At 36.2% G+C, this 17,833-nt stretch overlaps 2 protein-coding genes across 3 annotated transcripts; one reads left to right on the forward strand and one right to left on the reverse strand.

The window, feature by feature from the left end:
• Positions 1–640: 640 nt before the first annotated feature.
• Positions 641–11,167, reverse strand: sqd (RNA-binding protein squid). The gene is made up of 8 exons (XM_064697079.1): positions 10,854–11,167; positions 8,267–8,307; positions 7,925–8,199; positions 7,618–7,855; positions 7,427–7,552; positions 2,290–2,382; positions 1,713–1,879; positions 641–1,599 (listed from the first exon to the last, which is right to left on the reverse strand). The coding sequence occupies exons 1-7, from the start codon at positions 11,021–11,023 to the stop codon at positions 1,791–1,793; spliced, it is 1,032 nt and encodes a 343-aa protein (XP_064553149.1). The 5' UTR covers positions 11,024–11,167; the 3' UTR covers positions 641–1,599; positions 1,713–1,790.
• A 464-nt stretch (positions 11,168–11,631) lies between these two features.
• Positions 11,632–16,701, forward strand: rin (ras GTPase-activating protein-binding protein 2). Of its 2 annotated transcripts, none has more exons than XM_064697077.1 (5): positions 11,632–11,951; positions 12,024–12,203; positions 13,733–15,234; positions 15,304–15,554; positions 15,620–16,701. In XM_064697077.1, the coding sequence occupies exons 3-5, from the start codon at positions 13,845–13,847 to the stop codon at positions 15,920–15,922; spliced, it is 1,944 nt and encodes a 647-aa protein (XP_064553147.1). In that variant the 5' UTR covers positions 11,632–11,951; positions 12,024–12,203; positions 13,733–13,844; the 3' UTR covers positions 15,923–16,701. The 2 variants fall into 2 exon arrangements, with proteins under 2 accessions (XP_064553147.1, XP_064553146.1); XM_064697076.1 differs by having other exon boundaries at positions 12,043–12,203.
• Positions 16,702–17,833: the final 1,132 nt, after the last annotated feature.

Here is a 17,833-nt window from a genome sequence, read left to right on the forward strand (position 1 = left end):
TGTTCGCTTAATAACTTGAGGCTTACGGCTGACTGGAGGAGCTGCTGCTTAAGAGCGGCAAATGTAAAAATATTTGAAATAGAATGCAAATCTGAAATTCTACTGCGCTAGTTAATAAACTTTTGCCTGCAAAAAGAATTTGCCCCACGACTACATCAATTGCGTCCCACACTCTTCTCTATATTTCCTTTTAAAAGTCGGACGTATTTTTAGCGTAACATTTGTTCAATAAATTTTCTTTTTTAAGTTCTCATTTAAATAGCTATAGTTATTTGTATATAGTTATATGTAGGTAATATTATATATATATATATATATTTACTTTTAACAAATATTCTTGCAATAGTCTCGTTGAAAACTATACATTGGGTAGTTCAGTTTGGATTTTCATATAATTATTATTATTATTATAGAGCTTGATGCAAGTTTTTTTTTAGAGTTCTTTACTTTATTCTTGTCATGCTGCATTAGATTTTTATTAAAATATAAAATTCTCTTCTTTTTTTTTTAAATATGTATACATATATATATTTTTTGTTTGTTTCATATATATATATAAAGATATATATATTTATATATACATACATATATATATAGACTATTAATGAGCGCAAATACATACACGAAAAACGTTTACCAGTTATATCGGAAAAATCATTGTTCTTTGTAATTTGGTGGATTTGTTGTTTGTTGTAGTTTCAAGCGGACTTGGACAATGCGGAACGTTTGCCATTATGGTGCGTCCGCTTAAATAAAGATAGCCCGCCCGCACCGCAGGAGCGCCAGCTGCCTAGCGTTGCATTATGATAATTATGCAATACATATTACAGTTATTAATTAATTAAGTTTAAACAAATACTTAACGACTATTGTATTTAATATAATGTATTTACTGTTACTATTAAACTGTGTTGCCGTGTTTTCTATTTATGTTTGTATGCATGTGTGAGTGTGTATGTTGTGTGTGTATATCTCCTGTATGCCTGACCCTGCTTACAAGTTAAACAATTACCTCGCATAATGTATGAGACTACATTAGAAAAAAACAAATTAGTTTAGCCCCACACACACACACACATACGCGCGCGCGCACACACACACAAAGTGAGTGTGGCATAATATTGTGGTACAGTGTGGGGTTTTCTTGGTGGGCAATGCTGGCTTAACGAGCGTGTGGCTATGAAAAATTAGCCACTTGCTAAAAAAAATTACATTTCTCCAAGCCTAACTCTCTATGTTGTATATATTTCTTCCCTCGCTCTCTGTGTGTGTGTGGATGTGTATATGTGTGTGTTTGTATATATATTTATATATATAAATGATGCGTTGTTTCTTGGCCAGGTTGTAGCTGCCGCTTCTGCTGTGGTGGTGGTTGTTGTTGTTGTTTTTGTTGCTTTTGTTGTTGTTGTTTTTGTTTTTGGAATGGTGCTACACAACAAGTGTGTATAGTTGTTGTATATCTGCTCCGCTAGACTTGCCTTATGCCATGAGAATATGAGGTCTGCCCTGCAGTCGCTTTATAGGCGTGTGTGTGTGTGTCTGTGTGTGTAAGTGTGTGTGCGTGTGTGGATGTAGGTGTTTGTGTGGTTTTGTTGTATGCTGTTCAAATGAAATACAATTACATTGAGTTTAACAAAATACCTTAACACAATTGCCAATCATCATTGCAAATCGAAGGGCAATCGTGCTAGCTGCATGTTTAACATTCTTACCATAACAAACTAAACTAAGTTAAATTCAAATAGTTTGCAGTTATAAGTAGATGTCGCGGATTCCAAAACGGCCCCCGCCTAGTAGGGCTGGTGTCGTGGCTGGCGTCCAGTGCCGCGCTGTTTGCCACCATTAAATCCGCCACCACCGCCGCCGCCGCCGCCGCCGCCTGTTTTAAGAGATGAACATGAGATTAGGATTTCAATTAGCAAATGGAATGTATGTAAAAGCATGCACAGCTGCTGGGAAATTTATCTTCTGTTTGTTTTTTTTTTTTTTTTTAAAGGATTTACTACAACGCCAAACGATTCAAGCGACTGATGAAAATTTTGACCAAATCTAAGGATAAAAAATGTCTAGTAACATAATTTGGGCTCCTAATATGGAGAATGCTCAAAATAAAAGACAAGGAAAGATTAGTTAAATTACAAAATCAAATGCTCAGTTAAAATAGTTACAGAGATCGGATAGTAAATAGAAGTAAAATGGATTCGGGATAAAAAGAATTTTTTTGTTGTTTTTTGTTTTCTTATAATTTTCTTAACGGCCATGTGTTGTGTATACCTTTGGGACCGCCGCGCGGACCTCCGGCACCGCGCCCGCCAGCGCCGCCGCCGCTGCCGTAGCCATTACCGCCAAAGCCACCATCAAAGCCGCCGCCATAACCATAGTCTTTGTTTAGAGTCAGAGTTTGATATTTTTTTTGTTTTTTTTTTTTAAGAGTTTAAACACAAAAATTTGTTGTAGATCATGAGCACAAACTAGGCTTAGATTATGAAATTTAATTGTATAAATATGTATGTAAATTTCTATTAATGTCTTTTTAGCTTGGTTTTGGTCAAAATTTTTTTTGTATTGTTTGGTTGTGGGACGAGAGAAGGAAAAAGCGGCGACGCCGCGCCGAGGGGAGACAATTCAAATGCACACCAGAGAGCTGGAAAAGGGGAACTCCACTGAAAACACACAATTTTATTCGGTTTTTTTTTTATAGGTTTTTTCTTTTATTTGCTCATTTCTAGATTTGCGAATTTTGATTATAAGATTGATTGGCTGTTAAATGATTGCTACTGTAGATCAATGTACAAAATGATCTAAACTTGTTTGATGTTTCTTGCTGCTGCTGCTGCTCTTCTGCTGTTGGTGATGCTGCTGATGTTGTTCTTGTTGTTGTTGTTGTTGTTGTTGTTTGTTGTTGTTGCTTACTTTTGCACAGGCAATACAAAAATTGTTTATTTTGTCTGTTGTTACACAATAAAAATTAAAAACACATTTCTGTCTCATTGTTGTTTATCTTCATCTAACTTTCTCTCAAGCGGAGAAAAAACAGGCGCAAAGCGGCGCTCACACATACATGCGCGATTCGGTTGGTTTTTTTTTTTTTCTTTTTGGTCTGGTAATTTCAGATGTTGTTGTATCTCTTAAATTGCTGTTGTCTCTGGATATTTGTTAGTTAGTTGTTCACTCTCGACTTATAAACATGTTTCACAATGTATTGCAATTCATATCTCATTTAGTTTCTCAGTTTGACGCACTCTATGCATTTTATGTTCTAATTTTTACCTCATTTTCCACACAACAAATTCAGCATTTCAATTTTTAGTTAATTTTTCGTTTTTATATATTTTTTCTTTCAAAACAATTTTGTTTCATCTTAATGGCCAAAAAATGAAGAAATCTGCTGCTCTTGTGTGTGTGTGTTTGAATGTCTCACCTCAGCAAAAAGTAATCAAATTTATATTTATATTATTTTCTTTTTTTTATAGAATTTTCTCTTTTAAAGGGGATATGGGAGTCGGATTCGGGGGAATTTCGTGTGGGGGGGCTTGTCGCAAAATTTTAGTATTATAAAAAACGTCTTGCGAAAAACAAAAACAAATGCAAATTGTCAGCAAATTTGACTTTATACGAGTTATTATCGGTATTATTATAATTTACTCATGTGTTGTTGTATTTTGTTGTTAAAAACAAGAAAACTGTTTATATCTTAAAAGATTTGCTTCAGAAAACTTTTTTCCAAGTATTGTTAAAATTACTTTAAGTGTACTTTTTTTTTTTTAGATTTTTCAATTCATTTGACTAAAAACAGATATTAATTACGCTAAATTACTTTTAATATATAACCTTTAAATTTAATAAAAAGGAGTAAAAAAAAAAGAAAAATACGTTACATTAAAGCGAAATGAAATTATTGTTGATTTGTGTAGTCGCTGTTGGTAGTTGGTTGTTGGATATCTATGTCTGTGTCTGTTTGTGGAATTGCTAGATATTCGCGTCGCACAGACAACATCAGACACCCTTAACCGGCAACCGTTACGAAATAGAATTGGTCAAGACAAATTGCGCGGTTGACTTGCGATCATTTTGGATATTTGCTTGGGTGGTTGTGATTTGAATTTTACTCTCATTTAGTGTTTTTTTTTTTTTTTTTGTGAGGCGAAACATCGGAAAAATCGGCATTACAATAAGTATATATATATATCCATTAATGTAAATATAACACGTATGTTCAAAAATCATAATAAAAATGTAACAATATTTAGGAGTTAATAAAAATAGTACATATTTTAAACGGTAAACTGTAAGAACTGTCTCTGGGGCCCATAATATTGGCAACTGCATTGTTAACTTTGTTTTAACAGCATGCGTACTGTTAACATTGTTGCTATAACAGCGTTATGTACTGTTAACAGCGCTCGCACTCTATTATGGCTCCCATTGACATGTTGTTGGTGATAGTTGGGTTAGTTGGTTTATAAAGTTGAGAAATTATAAAAAGAAAATTATGAATATATTGTAGTTATAGTTTTAATATAAATTGGGCAAAAAATTATTGCTATAAAATATACAAAAAGTATTTTGTTTGTATAAAAAAAAATTGTTTGCACATTAAAACATCGTTGTCGTTATGAATCAGCATAATTTGTATATAAAATATAGCATAAATATAAATTTGTAAGACAATTGTGGTAATATATATTTTTTTTTGTAATTTTTAAATTTGTTTTTTTGTTTTTTTTTTTTTTTGTATATAGACAACTAGCTAAAACATTGAGAAACATGCAAATTTTAAATAATTTACTCAAGTTAATGCATATCTTATTTTTTTCTTTTTTCTGTGTAAAATTTATGTATTAATATGTATACATTTGATTGCGATACGTCAAATTGTTGGTTTATATTGACAAAAATTTGAAAGTTGATTTGGGCATTCAAAATTTTAACATAAGAGATATATGTAAATATTTATGTGTATGTATGTGTGCTTATTAAAAGCAATATATGCGTGTATTAATGTGAGTTTATTGTACTTAATACTTTAAAAAAAAGAACAATAGGAAATATTAATTATATAAATTTATTAATTAAAATTACTAAAATTGACGAAGTGTGTTTTTACTCTTTTTGCATTTTTTTTCTTTTACTTGATGTAGTTAGTGTTGTTGTTGTTGTTTTTTGTCGTTGTTTTCGTTAAGTTTGTTTGTATTAGTTGTTGTTGTTGTCGCTCGAGTTGTGGCTCTTATTGTTGATGTTCTTTTTTATCAACGTACGAACGTGCAAAATGCCGCATTGCGCGCGCGTTTCATTTATAATCAAGTGTATCAAATTTATGTGTGTTGATTTATAAGTTGTTTTACTTTTGCGAAATTGTAATTTCCTCTCTTATTCTTGGACTCGTTCTTTTTTTTTTGTCAGCAAAATGCATATTTGGTCAAGAAAGCAAAGCAGAAATGCAAATAAAAGAATGAATGGCCGCCACATTAAGGAGCCAGAAAATGGCAGTAAATGCAAATTGTGGGCATTGGGCTTAGTTTAAGGGATTGATTTAATCAACAGCTTAAGCCTAGCCACGCCTACTTCTGCGCTGAACTCTTAGTTACAAGCCCGGCCTTAAAGTGGTTGTCGTTTCGTTGCTTTTGCGTTTTGTTGTTGTTGTTTATGTTGTAGTTGTTATTATTTTTACAAAGATTTGCCTTAAAATAATACTATCAAAAATAGTATCCCATTTGTAAAAATGTTTATTTTATGCATAAATTACATACAACATTTGTATATTTTCTTTATATACATCTGATATAAATATATATATATAGTGTATTGACGTGCATACGAAAACATATGCATTGCAAAAACGTAGATATTATCCCGTTGCCGAAATAATAATAATATACATCTAAAAATATATTTATATGCTATATATAGGTATATATATATATATTTTTTTTAAATAGAAGTTGAATCAAAGCTTTGATTACGCGTTTCGTTTGTTTGTTTGTTATGTGTGTGTGTTTGTGTTTTTGTTTGTTTGATTGATGGTTTTAGTTTGTTTAACGTTTTGTTCAACAAAACACAAAGGAAAAACTATTTAAATAACTATTATAAAGATAACGGGGAGAATGTAGTTATGTGATCATCAGATTTACATCTATGATTGAATGTGTGTGCGTGTATGTGGGTGGGTGGGTGGTTGTGTGTGTGTGTGTGTGTGTGTGAGGCTATGTGGCGTATGTGTGCGTGATACCTATGAGTGTGTCAACAGCTTTTGGTTTCAGTTGGTTCAAACAATAACAGTTAGTTAACAATAATAAAAGGCACAAGTTGCAATTATGCAAAAGGCCAAAACGCTGGCGATTCACACTGTTTCACATAATTGGCACATGATCTTGTTTATGTGTTTGTGTGTTGTTTAGTTTAAGGTTTTGTCTGATTGCTGTTTTTGTTGTTTTCTTTCTAATTGTTGCTGCTGCCTTCGCGTTTGAGGTATTTGTCATCTTTGGAAAGTCTGTTGAAAGCGACCTCTGGCGGCCGCACACGTTATTTATCTTATTTTTTATCTTTCTTTTTTTTATTGTTGATCCTGTTGGTCTGGTCTGGTATGCAACAAGTATAGTGTAGGTCGGTATAACCTTTCCATCTATATTGTTTTCTTTTTTTTTTTCTCTATCTCTCTATCTCTCTTTACTCTCTCACACGATCTGTCTCTCTAACATTCGTTTTTGCTCCTTAAACAACACAATCATTGATACACATACTTCGTCAGTTTTATGTAATATTTAAATTCTAGACCACTAGTAAATCAAATTTAATTTTAAATTTGTTAAGAAATGTATAGCTTTTCAAATGAATTCTCGTTTTAAAATTACGTTTTAAATTTTAAAAAGTTAAATATGCATTTTTAAAGATTTTAAAATTAATTGTAATATGAACTCATATATAAAATTATTGTTTTGATTGGATATAAAATTATGTTTATCAACATATATTTGCAATTTTAAAAATGACTTTAAAATTCATAAGGATTAAAAATATGTATATATATTTTATTTATAATTTTTTTTAATTAAAAAGTTTTCTTGTTTTTAACGGTGTTGTTTTGATGTTGATGTTCTTGTGTTTCTAGTTCTTATTTAGAAATGCAGCAAAACGTTTGTTTTTGTTTTTTTTTCTCTCCGTTTTGTTTCTTATGTCTCTTTTGCTAACGGCAAACAACAATATTATATTATTATGGTATGGTAAAGGGAAATTTGTTTCAAAATGTTGTATAATGGCATTTTTGTTTATTGTTGTAGTTGTTGTTTGTTTGCTTTTGTTGCCTGTATTTAGCTAGATTAGAACTGCTGATAGTTGTTGCTATTGTTCTTGTTTTGATGATAATTACTTGACGTTGTGTTATTATAATAATTGTTATGAGCAGTATTTTGTTGTTTGTTGTATTTACCATAACCATAGTCATATCCATTATAGTAGCCACCGGCATAGTAATCGGCAAAGCCACCGGAACCATAACCACCATAGCCGCCATAGCCCGAATACGAACCCTGGCCATCCCATTGATGGGAATAACCTGCATTTGATGAGAATGACATATATTAAATGGTATCAAAATAATAACTTTACGGAATAACTGACCACCACGTCCGTATCCACCTCGTCCACCCCGCATGCCACCTCGCGCACCGCCACGCATTGCCATCATTTGATTCTCCGGTTTTGGCGTTGCGCGCTTAACATCAACTTCTTTGCCAGAGATTTTCTGTTTGGGCGTCTTCAGCAAATCGGTAACCACCTGCTCTGAATCGAAGGTAATAAAACAGAAGCCCTTGCGGTGTGACTTTTGCTTGTCAAATGGCATCTCCACCTCAACAATCTGCAAAAAAAATAAAACAACGAAGGAAAACGTAAGCACAGTTCTCTTCTCTTGATTTAAGCCACATACGTTGCCAAATTGACTGAAGTAGGTTTTGATTTCCTCATCGCTTATCTCTGTAGTCAGGCCACCCACAAATATCTTGCCATGGCGCGCCTTTGCCTTTTTGGGATCAACCTTCTTGCTGTTGATGATGTGCTCCTCAGCGGCACTTACTTGGTCAATCGCCTCTGTGTTGGTGAACACAATGAAGGCAAAGCCACGCGATCTGCCCGTTTGAGGATCTGTCTTTACATTAATGCTCTCGATCTCACCGAACTTGCCAAAATGATCGCGCAGTTCCTCTGAAAAGTAGGAATTGAATCGTATTGAATATTGGTCAAACCGATAGAATTAATGCGAGCTACTTACTCTCAGTCGTTTCCCAACTGAGGCCGCCAACAAATAGTTTCCTGTCAAAGGTTACAGAAAATTATTGATTAGTTTTAATTATTAAATATATCGAGTGTTATAAATGATATTATAAATGCTACAAAGCAAACTCTGGTTTCATGAAGTTGGAAAAAATGGCACGACAAAAACGTTTTATCTTATGCGTGTGGCAAATTTGTATTTGTAAATATTTTGGATTTGTTTTCTGTCCACACTTTTGGCGGTTACTTTACAATTTGTCTTAAAATTACTTTTGTTATTGCTGCAAATAGATCAAAGACGGAGCAAGAATACAAAACGAAAAACAAAATAAACTCACCAAATTCAAAGTGAATATAGAGCTTATAATTACTGTACTTTAATTAATGAACTTTCAATCAAGATTCGAAATGTGCGTCGAAAAACTGAGCGAAAGATACGGCGAGGGAGTAGAGTCACAAAACGAGCGAAAAATACGTATATAAATATATGCAAAGAATGAACTTTTAATTTAAGTATAAAAATATCGTTTTTTTTTTTTTTTTTTTTATACATTTTTAAAAAAAGATTATTGCTAAATGTTAGAAAAATGCAAGGATTTTTTAATGCTGATTTTAGAAATTTTAATTGCTTTATTTTGACTAAATTTATAAAAAACTTGTAAATTGATATACTTAAAATATTCTTGGAGTACGTTACTCATAAAGATTGAATATGGCACTGCGAGGGGGTAATGCAATTTCGGAACATCACGGCGGTGGAATTTAGAGTGTGGAAAAGTTAGACGGTACCCGCGTGTTGGCATTTTATGAAACGTTTTTAAACTCGTTATCGGTTGCAATTCGGTTTCTGGGGGTCGTTTTCTTTATCGTTACGTTACGTTCATCGGATGCGCTTCTTTAAGTAGGCAAAAACAAACAAAAAATGCGAGTCTCTCTTTCTCTCTGTCTTTCTTTCTCTTTAATTTTTGGTAAACAATAAATGCGTTATACGTTTTATATATATAATATATTATATAGGATCCAATTGAGAACTCGAGATAATTTGTTGATAATTTTGTGTGTACATAGTTTTGTTTTTTTTTTTTTTTATTTTATTTTGGTTAGATAAATACCATCATCAACATTGTCGGCATCCGTTGCGCACGCTGCATCCATTTGGTAATTTCCATTGGCCCACGGCTGCTTGAGAATAGCTTAACATGGCTTTTCACTTCTCTCAAGACCTGCCGGAGAGGAACAAGGTTAGTTCGCTCAAACACAACAGGATAAGCTATGAATTGTTTTTTGGATTTATTTTTATTTTGTTTATCGTACACGATATGGCTCCATTTGCTTTACGCTGCTTCCATTTAATTTTTTTTTTTTTAGGTTTTCTGTAGAACTTTTTGACTGCGACTTAAAATTAGCTTAAGAATTAATATGCACACATACAATTACTCGACCTAAATAAAAACAAAAAGAAAATAGATTCAACCTGCAACATGGTAATTAAAGAACTATCGATTTCTTTAAATTTAATTGAAACATAAATAAATTCATCTAATCTAGGCAAGCGAAAAAACACGTATTATTGAAGTAGTTTTTGGATTGCCTCGACAACACTGCCGGCATGGCGACGGCCTCAGCAACAGAGCGCGCAGCCGGCAAGCAAAACGGAATAAATGTTGAGAAAAAGAAAGAAGAAAAACTACATACATACGCACGCACCGAGACGGCACTGCGAAGCAAGCACAAAATCCGCCATTTTGGGTACAAAACTGGAAGAGCACGAAAACGAACGAAAAATATCAACGAATGGCTGCATATAAAAATGCAAAAAAAAAAATAAAATAAAATTTACAAATACAAACAAAACTTTTTACAAGTGAAAGGCGTGGAGCTGTGGGGCAATCGGGGGCTTGAAGGAGGAAGTAGCACACGCTTTGCGCTTTTCTGTGTATGCATACACACATGTACAAAAGAATATACACAAATGTACCTAGGTAAAAATGTATGAATGTGTGTCTGGTGGACATAACCTCACAACTGCGGGAAATGTGCTTGAATTACCTTTGTTGCTACTGGAATTTTCGTGCTTTTTTTCAATTGCAAATATAATGCATACGCTCAAAAGTATTGATATAAATACATACGTATAATTGCATGTACATATATATGTTGTGGGTATGTACACACACAGCAATGTGTATATGTATAGTTCAAAAAATAAAAGCGACAGTGTAGTGAAATATTTTCATATCTGTTAAACTAATATCTTGCTACAAGACGCAATCAAAAATTTTCCGACAGCTTCTATTATTATAATTATGTATGTTTAGTTGCTCAGACTGTTGTGCGAAGTACAGTCGCACACAGACACGCGCGCAAATACTGAAGGGGTCAGCGTCAACGGCGCGCTAACTCCCGCCGCTGCCGCCGCTTCGTCGAACACCATTTTTTACACTCGACGACGACGTTAGCTTTGCATTTACGTAACAAAGAGTAGGTGGTAATAAAAAAAAATGTAGTTAGGCACATGATTTCTATACTTTTCGGGCTATCTGGCTATTGAATGGATTTGAAGTCAAATATTTTACTTAAAATACCTGTCGTCATCACGCTGGTTACCCGCAGCGGCTGCATTTTCAGAACTGCCATTTGCAGCACCGGCAGCGGCGGTCGAATCACCATTTTCAGAGCTCGCCACATCATTGGTGGTAACATCCTTGGTGAAATCTTCACCGTTCATTTCACTATCGACTTGTTTGTCTGCCATTTTGATTGGTGGTGTGTATGTGATTCTATTGTCAATTAAAACTTAATTAAATAGCACTATTTAGCGATTTTATCAATCTTTTTCTTAGCACACTCGCCAAAACTCGCGCGTACGCTGACGACCGGAAAATGACAAATCCAGAGACAGCGTGTGTGTATATGGTAACGGCCTTGCCACTAAGTTGAAATTTTTTTGGAGTTCGATATAAGAATTGTCCTTGCGATAGTTTTAATATTTCAATTCGAACTGCCTTAAGCAATAAATAATTATGCAAAGTAATAATAAATGATAGTTGACACTTTAATATTATTGAAATGAATTTAGTGTCGAATATTTGTCACCGAATGTAGACAGTCTGGTAACGTTCCGTGTCAATGGTTTCAGAGAAAGGCAGGGCTTGCAGCTGTATATCTCTTGTAGGCAATTTTAAATCAAGCCATCAGTTAGTTTAAAAGCTTGTACTTTTTGCAAAACCTATTATTTATTACCGATCTATTAAAAGTTACTGTTTTTTATTTTTGGTGGTTTTGGTATCTTTTTAGAGTTTGGTTATGTTGCGTTTGCTGTTTGCGGTCACACTGGAACACACGACACCGCCGCCATCATAAAAGCGCACATACACAAACGCAAATGCACCGAGAATAAAACTGAAAAAGGGAAACGAATAAACGTCGGTTCTCTTCTCAATTCAACACTTGTTAAATTTCATTGCGTTTGCGGTTCTTTTTTACATAAATTAAACAAAAACAGCGCATTCAAACTTAATTATTTAACTGTGATCGCCAACATCTAAAGTAAGAAGCAAGTAATGTGCGAAAAAAATAGCCAAATTTGTAATTTTTAAACTAAAAAAATTGCACAAAGCAGACGACGGCAAAGGAAGAAGAAGCAGTCTAAAGCGGCTGCTCCAAACCAACAAGCTTCGCGTGTGAGTGTGTGCGTGTGTGTGTTCATCCACATAAATATTAAGTTGCAGTTTCAACTGATTTTTAAAACATAGATACATACATATATTTCAGCATTTCTCAAATTTCAAATAAGACCAACAACACAAAAATAAAACCTGTGCGGCGGAGTAGAACAGCCATTACAAGCAAAAAAAAAAGGCCTCATAAAAAAAACCATAAGCAATAATATTGTGCATTAGAAACAGTCAAACAGACATCGGACAACTGCTAAGGTGAGTACCAACTGCCGGCGATGGCCACATGCTGCCGCACATTTTTAGTTACGCATGGAAAGCACAAAGAAAAACATAGAATACCAATTTTAGTTGGGGTGGCAGATAGACTGGCCGACTGACAAACAAAAACGGTCGCGCTACAAATACAAAGCCGTTCCAGTTTCTTTACTGCCGGTTTATTCATTTTCGCCTTAGCGGCATTTAATCGCTTGTGTTTGGCGACTCATAACCTAAAAGTGTCTGTGCTCATTTGTTTTTGTAAGTTTGTTTAAATATTGCTCTTTTATTGCTTTCTTTGTTCCGACTCACACACGCGGTTCACGCACACAGCACACCAACACGTATTTGGCGGTGTTTTTTGTGTCGCGTTTCGTCCGCTCGTCAATTATTGGTAAGAAATCTAATGTTCTTATTTCGCTCGAACGTGTGTATTTCAAAAGAAAATGTTTTAATCAAATACATCGGAATTACTAAGCTCAGCGCCTCGTAGTGTTTTCCTGCCTTTTTTTTTTTTTATTTATATTTTGCTGTTGGCCTTTGTTGCGAAACCGCAGCAGGCATTATAGGTTGCGATTTTTTTTTTATTTTTTGTTATTTCGTAGAGTTCAATGAAACAGATGATACCTGAGAATAACATGCACGCGCACGTGCACTAATGTGCTCACCTAAAATGTCCTAGCCTCTGCTGCGACGCAACCTTGAAGCGCAAACATAACCTAAAACTTCTTTACGCAGTTCACGTTCCCATTTCTGCGACTTTGTCAGCGTTGTTGTTGCCGCTGCTACGTATGAGGTCATTTACTTTGAAACTAAATAAAATGTAGTCCTTAGATCTTTTGATGGACAATAACAAAATGGAAAATGCTTGTAGGTAGCAATAGCAATAACAACCAAAATATTGGCAGAGGCTATGACAGCTGCATTTTGTCTTGTTTTGAGTTTACACCAAATTTCCCTTTATATGCATTTTCGGCGTGGTGTGTGTGTATGAGTATATATATATACATATATATATGTGCATGTGCGTTGGTGCTTGGAATGAAAGTGGGTCAAATTGCAACTGCATTGGATCTTTTTGTGCGCGCTGCAGTAAAATTTGTCTCCTTAAATGTGTTTTATTACATTTTTTCCTTGAGGGCCTGTTTCTTGGTACGTTAACTGTTCATTGATGCGAAATCAATCGGTGTTGCCGATCTTCGGTTACAACAATTACTGTTATTGCAGCCCAAATATGCTTCTTTTTTTTTTTTTTGTTAAAATTCTTTTATTTACGGCTAATCTTCTGTTACTCTTGCTTAGCAACGCCGAAATATGCACATATAAACACTGGAGAATATGTATTAAAACAAAAGAAACTAACTGAATGTATTTTCTGGTATATTTTTTTCATTTGTGTTATTCATGTGTTAATACATTCAGCAACTGAGCAGACTTTGAATTATAAATAATTCCCAGCTTGTTTATATATAAATTTATAAATGCATATATGTATATATATGTATATGTATATATACATATATATATAGATTGTTTTACAGACTAAATAAAATAAACCTCGGCAAGAACAGAGTAAATTCTCAATCTCATTCTCACTGGGACTAAACTTAGCCGCTTAGCCAAACGCTTGGAACTCTAGCAATGGTCATGGATGCGACTCAATCGCAACAGCCTTCGCCGCAGTCGGTGGGACGCGAGTTCGTGCGTCAGTATTACACGCTGTTGAATAAGGCGCCCAATCATTTGCATCGCTTCTACAACAACAACTCGTCGTTCATACACGGCGAATCGACATTGGTTGTGGGCCAACGCGAGATTCACAACCGCATACAGCAATTGAATTTTAACGATTGTCATGCTAAGATCAGTCAGGTTGATGCCCAGGCCACTCTCGGCAATGGAGTTGTCGTGCAGGTCACCGGTGAGCTGTCCAACGATGGTCAGCCAATGCGTCGCTTCACCCAGACATTTGTCCTAGCTGCCCAGTCGCCCAAGAAGTACTATGTGCACAACGATATCTTTCGCTATCAGGATCTGTACATCGAGGATGAGCAGGATGGCGAGTCACGCTCCGAAAACGATGAGGAGCATGACGTTCAGGTCCAGGTTGTTGACCAGGCCGTCCAGGTTGTAGGCGAAGCCGCACAGCCGCCACAACAGTTGCCCACTCAGGTGGTGCTGCCGCAGCCGGTTGTTCCAGTTGCAGCCGCTGGCGGAGCCGCTGCAGCGCCGCAGCAAATGTTTTATCCACTGCCGGCTGGCGCCGCAACTGGACGACCCGTGGCCGTATTGCCATCAGCACCACAAGCTGCAGCGGTGCCGCTGCCTGCGCAGTTCACCAACCCGCCGCCGCCAATCCAGAACGGAGTTGTACCACACGAGGAGTTGCCACAGCAGCAACAGGGACCGCCGCAGGCTTTGGTGCAGGCTAATGTCTCGCCCTTGGTTCAACAGCAGCCGAGTGGACCCGTGATGCCGTCCAATGTTGGCATTGTGCAACCAGTGCCAGTGCAGCCAGCTGCGGCCTTCCAGCACTCGCCGCTTGTGTCGGCACCGCCTCAGCTGCTGCCACAGCAGCATCAACAACAGCAGCAGCCACCACCGCAGGCTATGCAGCAGCCATTGGAGCCAGAGGAACCGATTAACAACGAGGCGAAGGTCAGCCACTTGCAAAGGGCAACAACCCCAGTGGAGGACTTCAAGACCATACATGAGCAGCAGCAACAGGAGAAATACGAGGCAGCGAAGCAGCAGCAAAACGAGCCCAAGACCTATGCCAATCTGTTCAAGTCTACATCGTCGTCGCCCAGTGGCTTTGTCAATGCGGCACTGCAGCAACAACAACAGTTGCAGCAACAGCAGCAGCAGCAACAAACACAGAGCAATGTTTATACTCCTTCAACTGGCGGCGGCCAGGCCAGCTACTCTACAACCGCATCCTCCTCCTATAACAATAGCAACAGCAACAACAACACTCGCTTAGATAATGGAGGTCCTCTGCCACAGCGCAACAATTCGATTAGGAACAAGGGTAAGTCACATGGCATATAAATCAGTGGAATCATGAATTATTTGATGTATTCGTGCATTATATTTACAGAGTTTGAGCAGCGTCGTCCTAGCAATGCACAACAGTTTGGCGACAATCAGCAGCTGTTTCTGGGCAATATACCACACCATGCATCCGAAGAAGAGCTGCGTCAGCTATTCTCGCGTTTTGGCAATGTTATTGACTTGCGTATTCTATCCAAAGTCGGCAGCAAGGTGTTGCCGGGCATGCGCAGTCCACTAAACTATGGCTTTATTACCTACGATGATCCTGAGGCGGTACAAAAGTGCCTGGCCAATTGCGTATGTAGTAACAGGACTCAATAGAACATTTAGCCTATAATTCTAATCCAAAACTCCACTTGCAGCCCCTGTACTTCCCAGAGAACTCGCCCGATGGCCAGAAACTGAACGTTGAAGAGAAGAAACCGCGTATGCGCAATGATATGCCACCTCGTCAGCCAATTGGTGGCAACAATATGAATAATATGGGTCGCAATAATATGCGGGCTGGTGGTGGCAACAGCGGACCGCGCATGGGCGGCAATGGTGGCGCTAGTTTTGGACAGCGCAATGACAATCGCAGCAGCGGTGGTGGTAATCAATCCAACGGACCGCTGCGCGGTGCCGGCAATGGACAGACCGGTGGCGGTAATTATGGACGCCGTTAAAATGCGTTATCAGAACCGGTGGCCTCTCATTGGATGGCCGCCAGTGCAGAAATAACAACAGCAACAACCCAACGTCAGCATCGATTTCTTCCATAATGCAAACAATCAATTACCATCATCAACGCCATGCAGTCACACAGACAGACATTCAAACACACACACACACGCATACATACACCACACAATCAGCAGTAGCAGCAGCAACAGGATACAACGCAAAAGATAAAAAAAAAATATATCTAATTGTCTTCATGTTTAAACGTTCCTTAGAGCGAAAACAGCTACAACGATGGCAACCATTAATTGGAGGCATCGTGCTGCAACAAACATCATAATTTATACTATTGGATCACCCTTTAGTTAAGCTCGCTTTGTGCAGTTTGTTTACTTTTTGTTCTCTTTCATTAGCCAGCTCGTGCCAAAAAGCAAAATTCTGTGCAAATTTTCGTTGTAAATCTAAATATAAACAACAACAAAAACAAAAAACAGCTGCAGCACGCCCTCCAAAAAAAAAAGTTAAAAAAGCGCGCCAACGCCTAAACGCATATATTATAAGTCAAATACATGCAGCCCACCACAAATACATGCAAACATCTGCACTCACACACATAAACACGCACTCACATGAACAACTAACTCACACACTCACACAGTGTCACAGATCTTAGTGTAAATGTAAACTTTAATTTCAACTGTCGTTTAAATTCTTAATTTTCAAAATTTTAACTATAAGTTAACAAGAGAAATGCTATAAAAAAGAAGAGAAATGCAAATGCTAATGTTTTCGTTTGTTTTAATTTTATTAAAAATTTACTTCAGCACTTAATAACTTAAATTAAATTAAATGCGAATCATTACAATTAAAGAAAATGAAAACTTAGCTAAAAAACTAAACAATTTAAAAAAAAAAAAAACAAAAAAAGAAAAACCTTTTTTTAAAAAATGTAATAAAAAAAAGCAAAATAAAGACTTAAAAGCGTAATCTAAAAACAAACAAAAAATTTAAAAAAAAGTAACGAGAAAAATGATGTAAAAGCGATTTAGGGAAACACTCATCTGAATTGTGTAGCAGAAGACCTCAACAACAACAAACACTCAAACTTAAGTTCATATAAAGCAGGCAAAAGCAGCGCAGCAACGTCAGCGTCGCCGCATTTTTTACGCCTAGCCCCCTCTTTCATATCTCCCCCCCGTCAATCCCATAAGCCCTACACACATTGCCACTTCAGTTTATTTTGCCGGCACCTAAAACCTAGCTAGTCTTTATGAATGTGGAACAAGGAAATTGGGGAAATTGTTTAAAATTGGATTGGGAAATGCGGTGCCGCAGCGTGCATAATCGGCGGTTAGCGCCGTTTTTTGTAATGAATTTCAAGTTCGTAAACCAAACTAAGTCAAGTAACATAAACGATTTGGTGTTTCCAACGCAGTTGTGAACTAAAATTTAGTACATATTTTTAAAAGAAAAAACTAAAAACAAAAAAAAAATGTAAGAACTCAATCTATTAAAAATTTTTCTCAAGGTAAAGCAAGCAAATATGTAACAAGAGATGAGATATATATATATATATGAAAAATTATAAAATGTAATGTTAACTTTTAGACCCCAAAAAAAAAAGCATGCATAGGTATTTCGATAGACAGCAGCAGAAACTAGGAAGCACTTTCAAACCACATAGAAATAATGATTTCTAATCTTAATTTGTATATGCAAATTTGTAGTACATTGTTTAAAACTCGATTAGTAAATTTAAATTTTGTTTAGCTTCAAACATATCATTTGTTTAATTGTGCGGCGATGAAAATTGCGCTATAACTAAATCATAGATTATTTTTGATTTTTGTTTATTATGTTTAGTACATATTGTTTGTACCAGAAAGCAATTTTAGCACTGTTATCGGGGCCTAAAG

This window comes from Drosophila montana, unplaced genomic scaffold (assembly GCF_035044405.1).
Source record: "Drosophila montana isolate Dmon_TW-CO22-7 unplaced genomic scaffold, ASM3504440v1 contig_3848_1, whole genome shotgun sequence".
Lineage (NCBI taxonomy): Eukaryota > Metazoa > Arthropoda > Insecta > Diptera > Drosophilidae > Drosophila > Drosophila montana.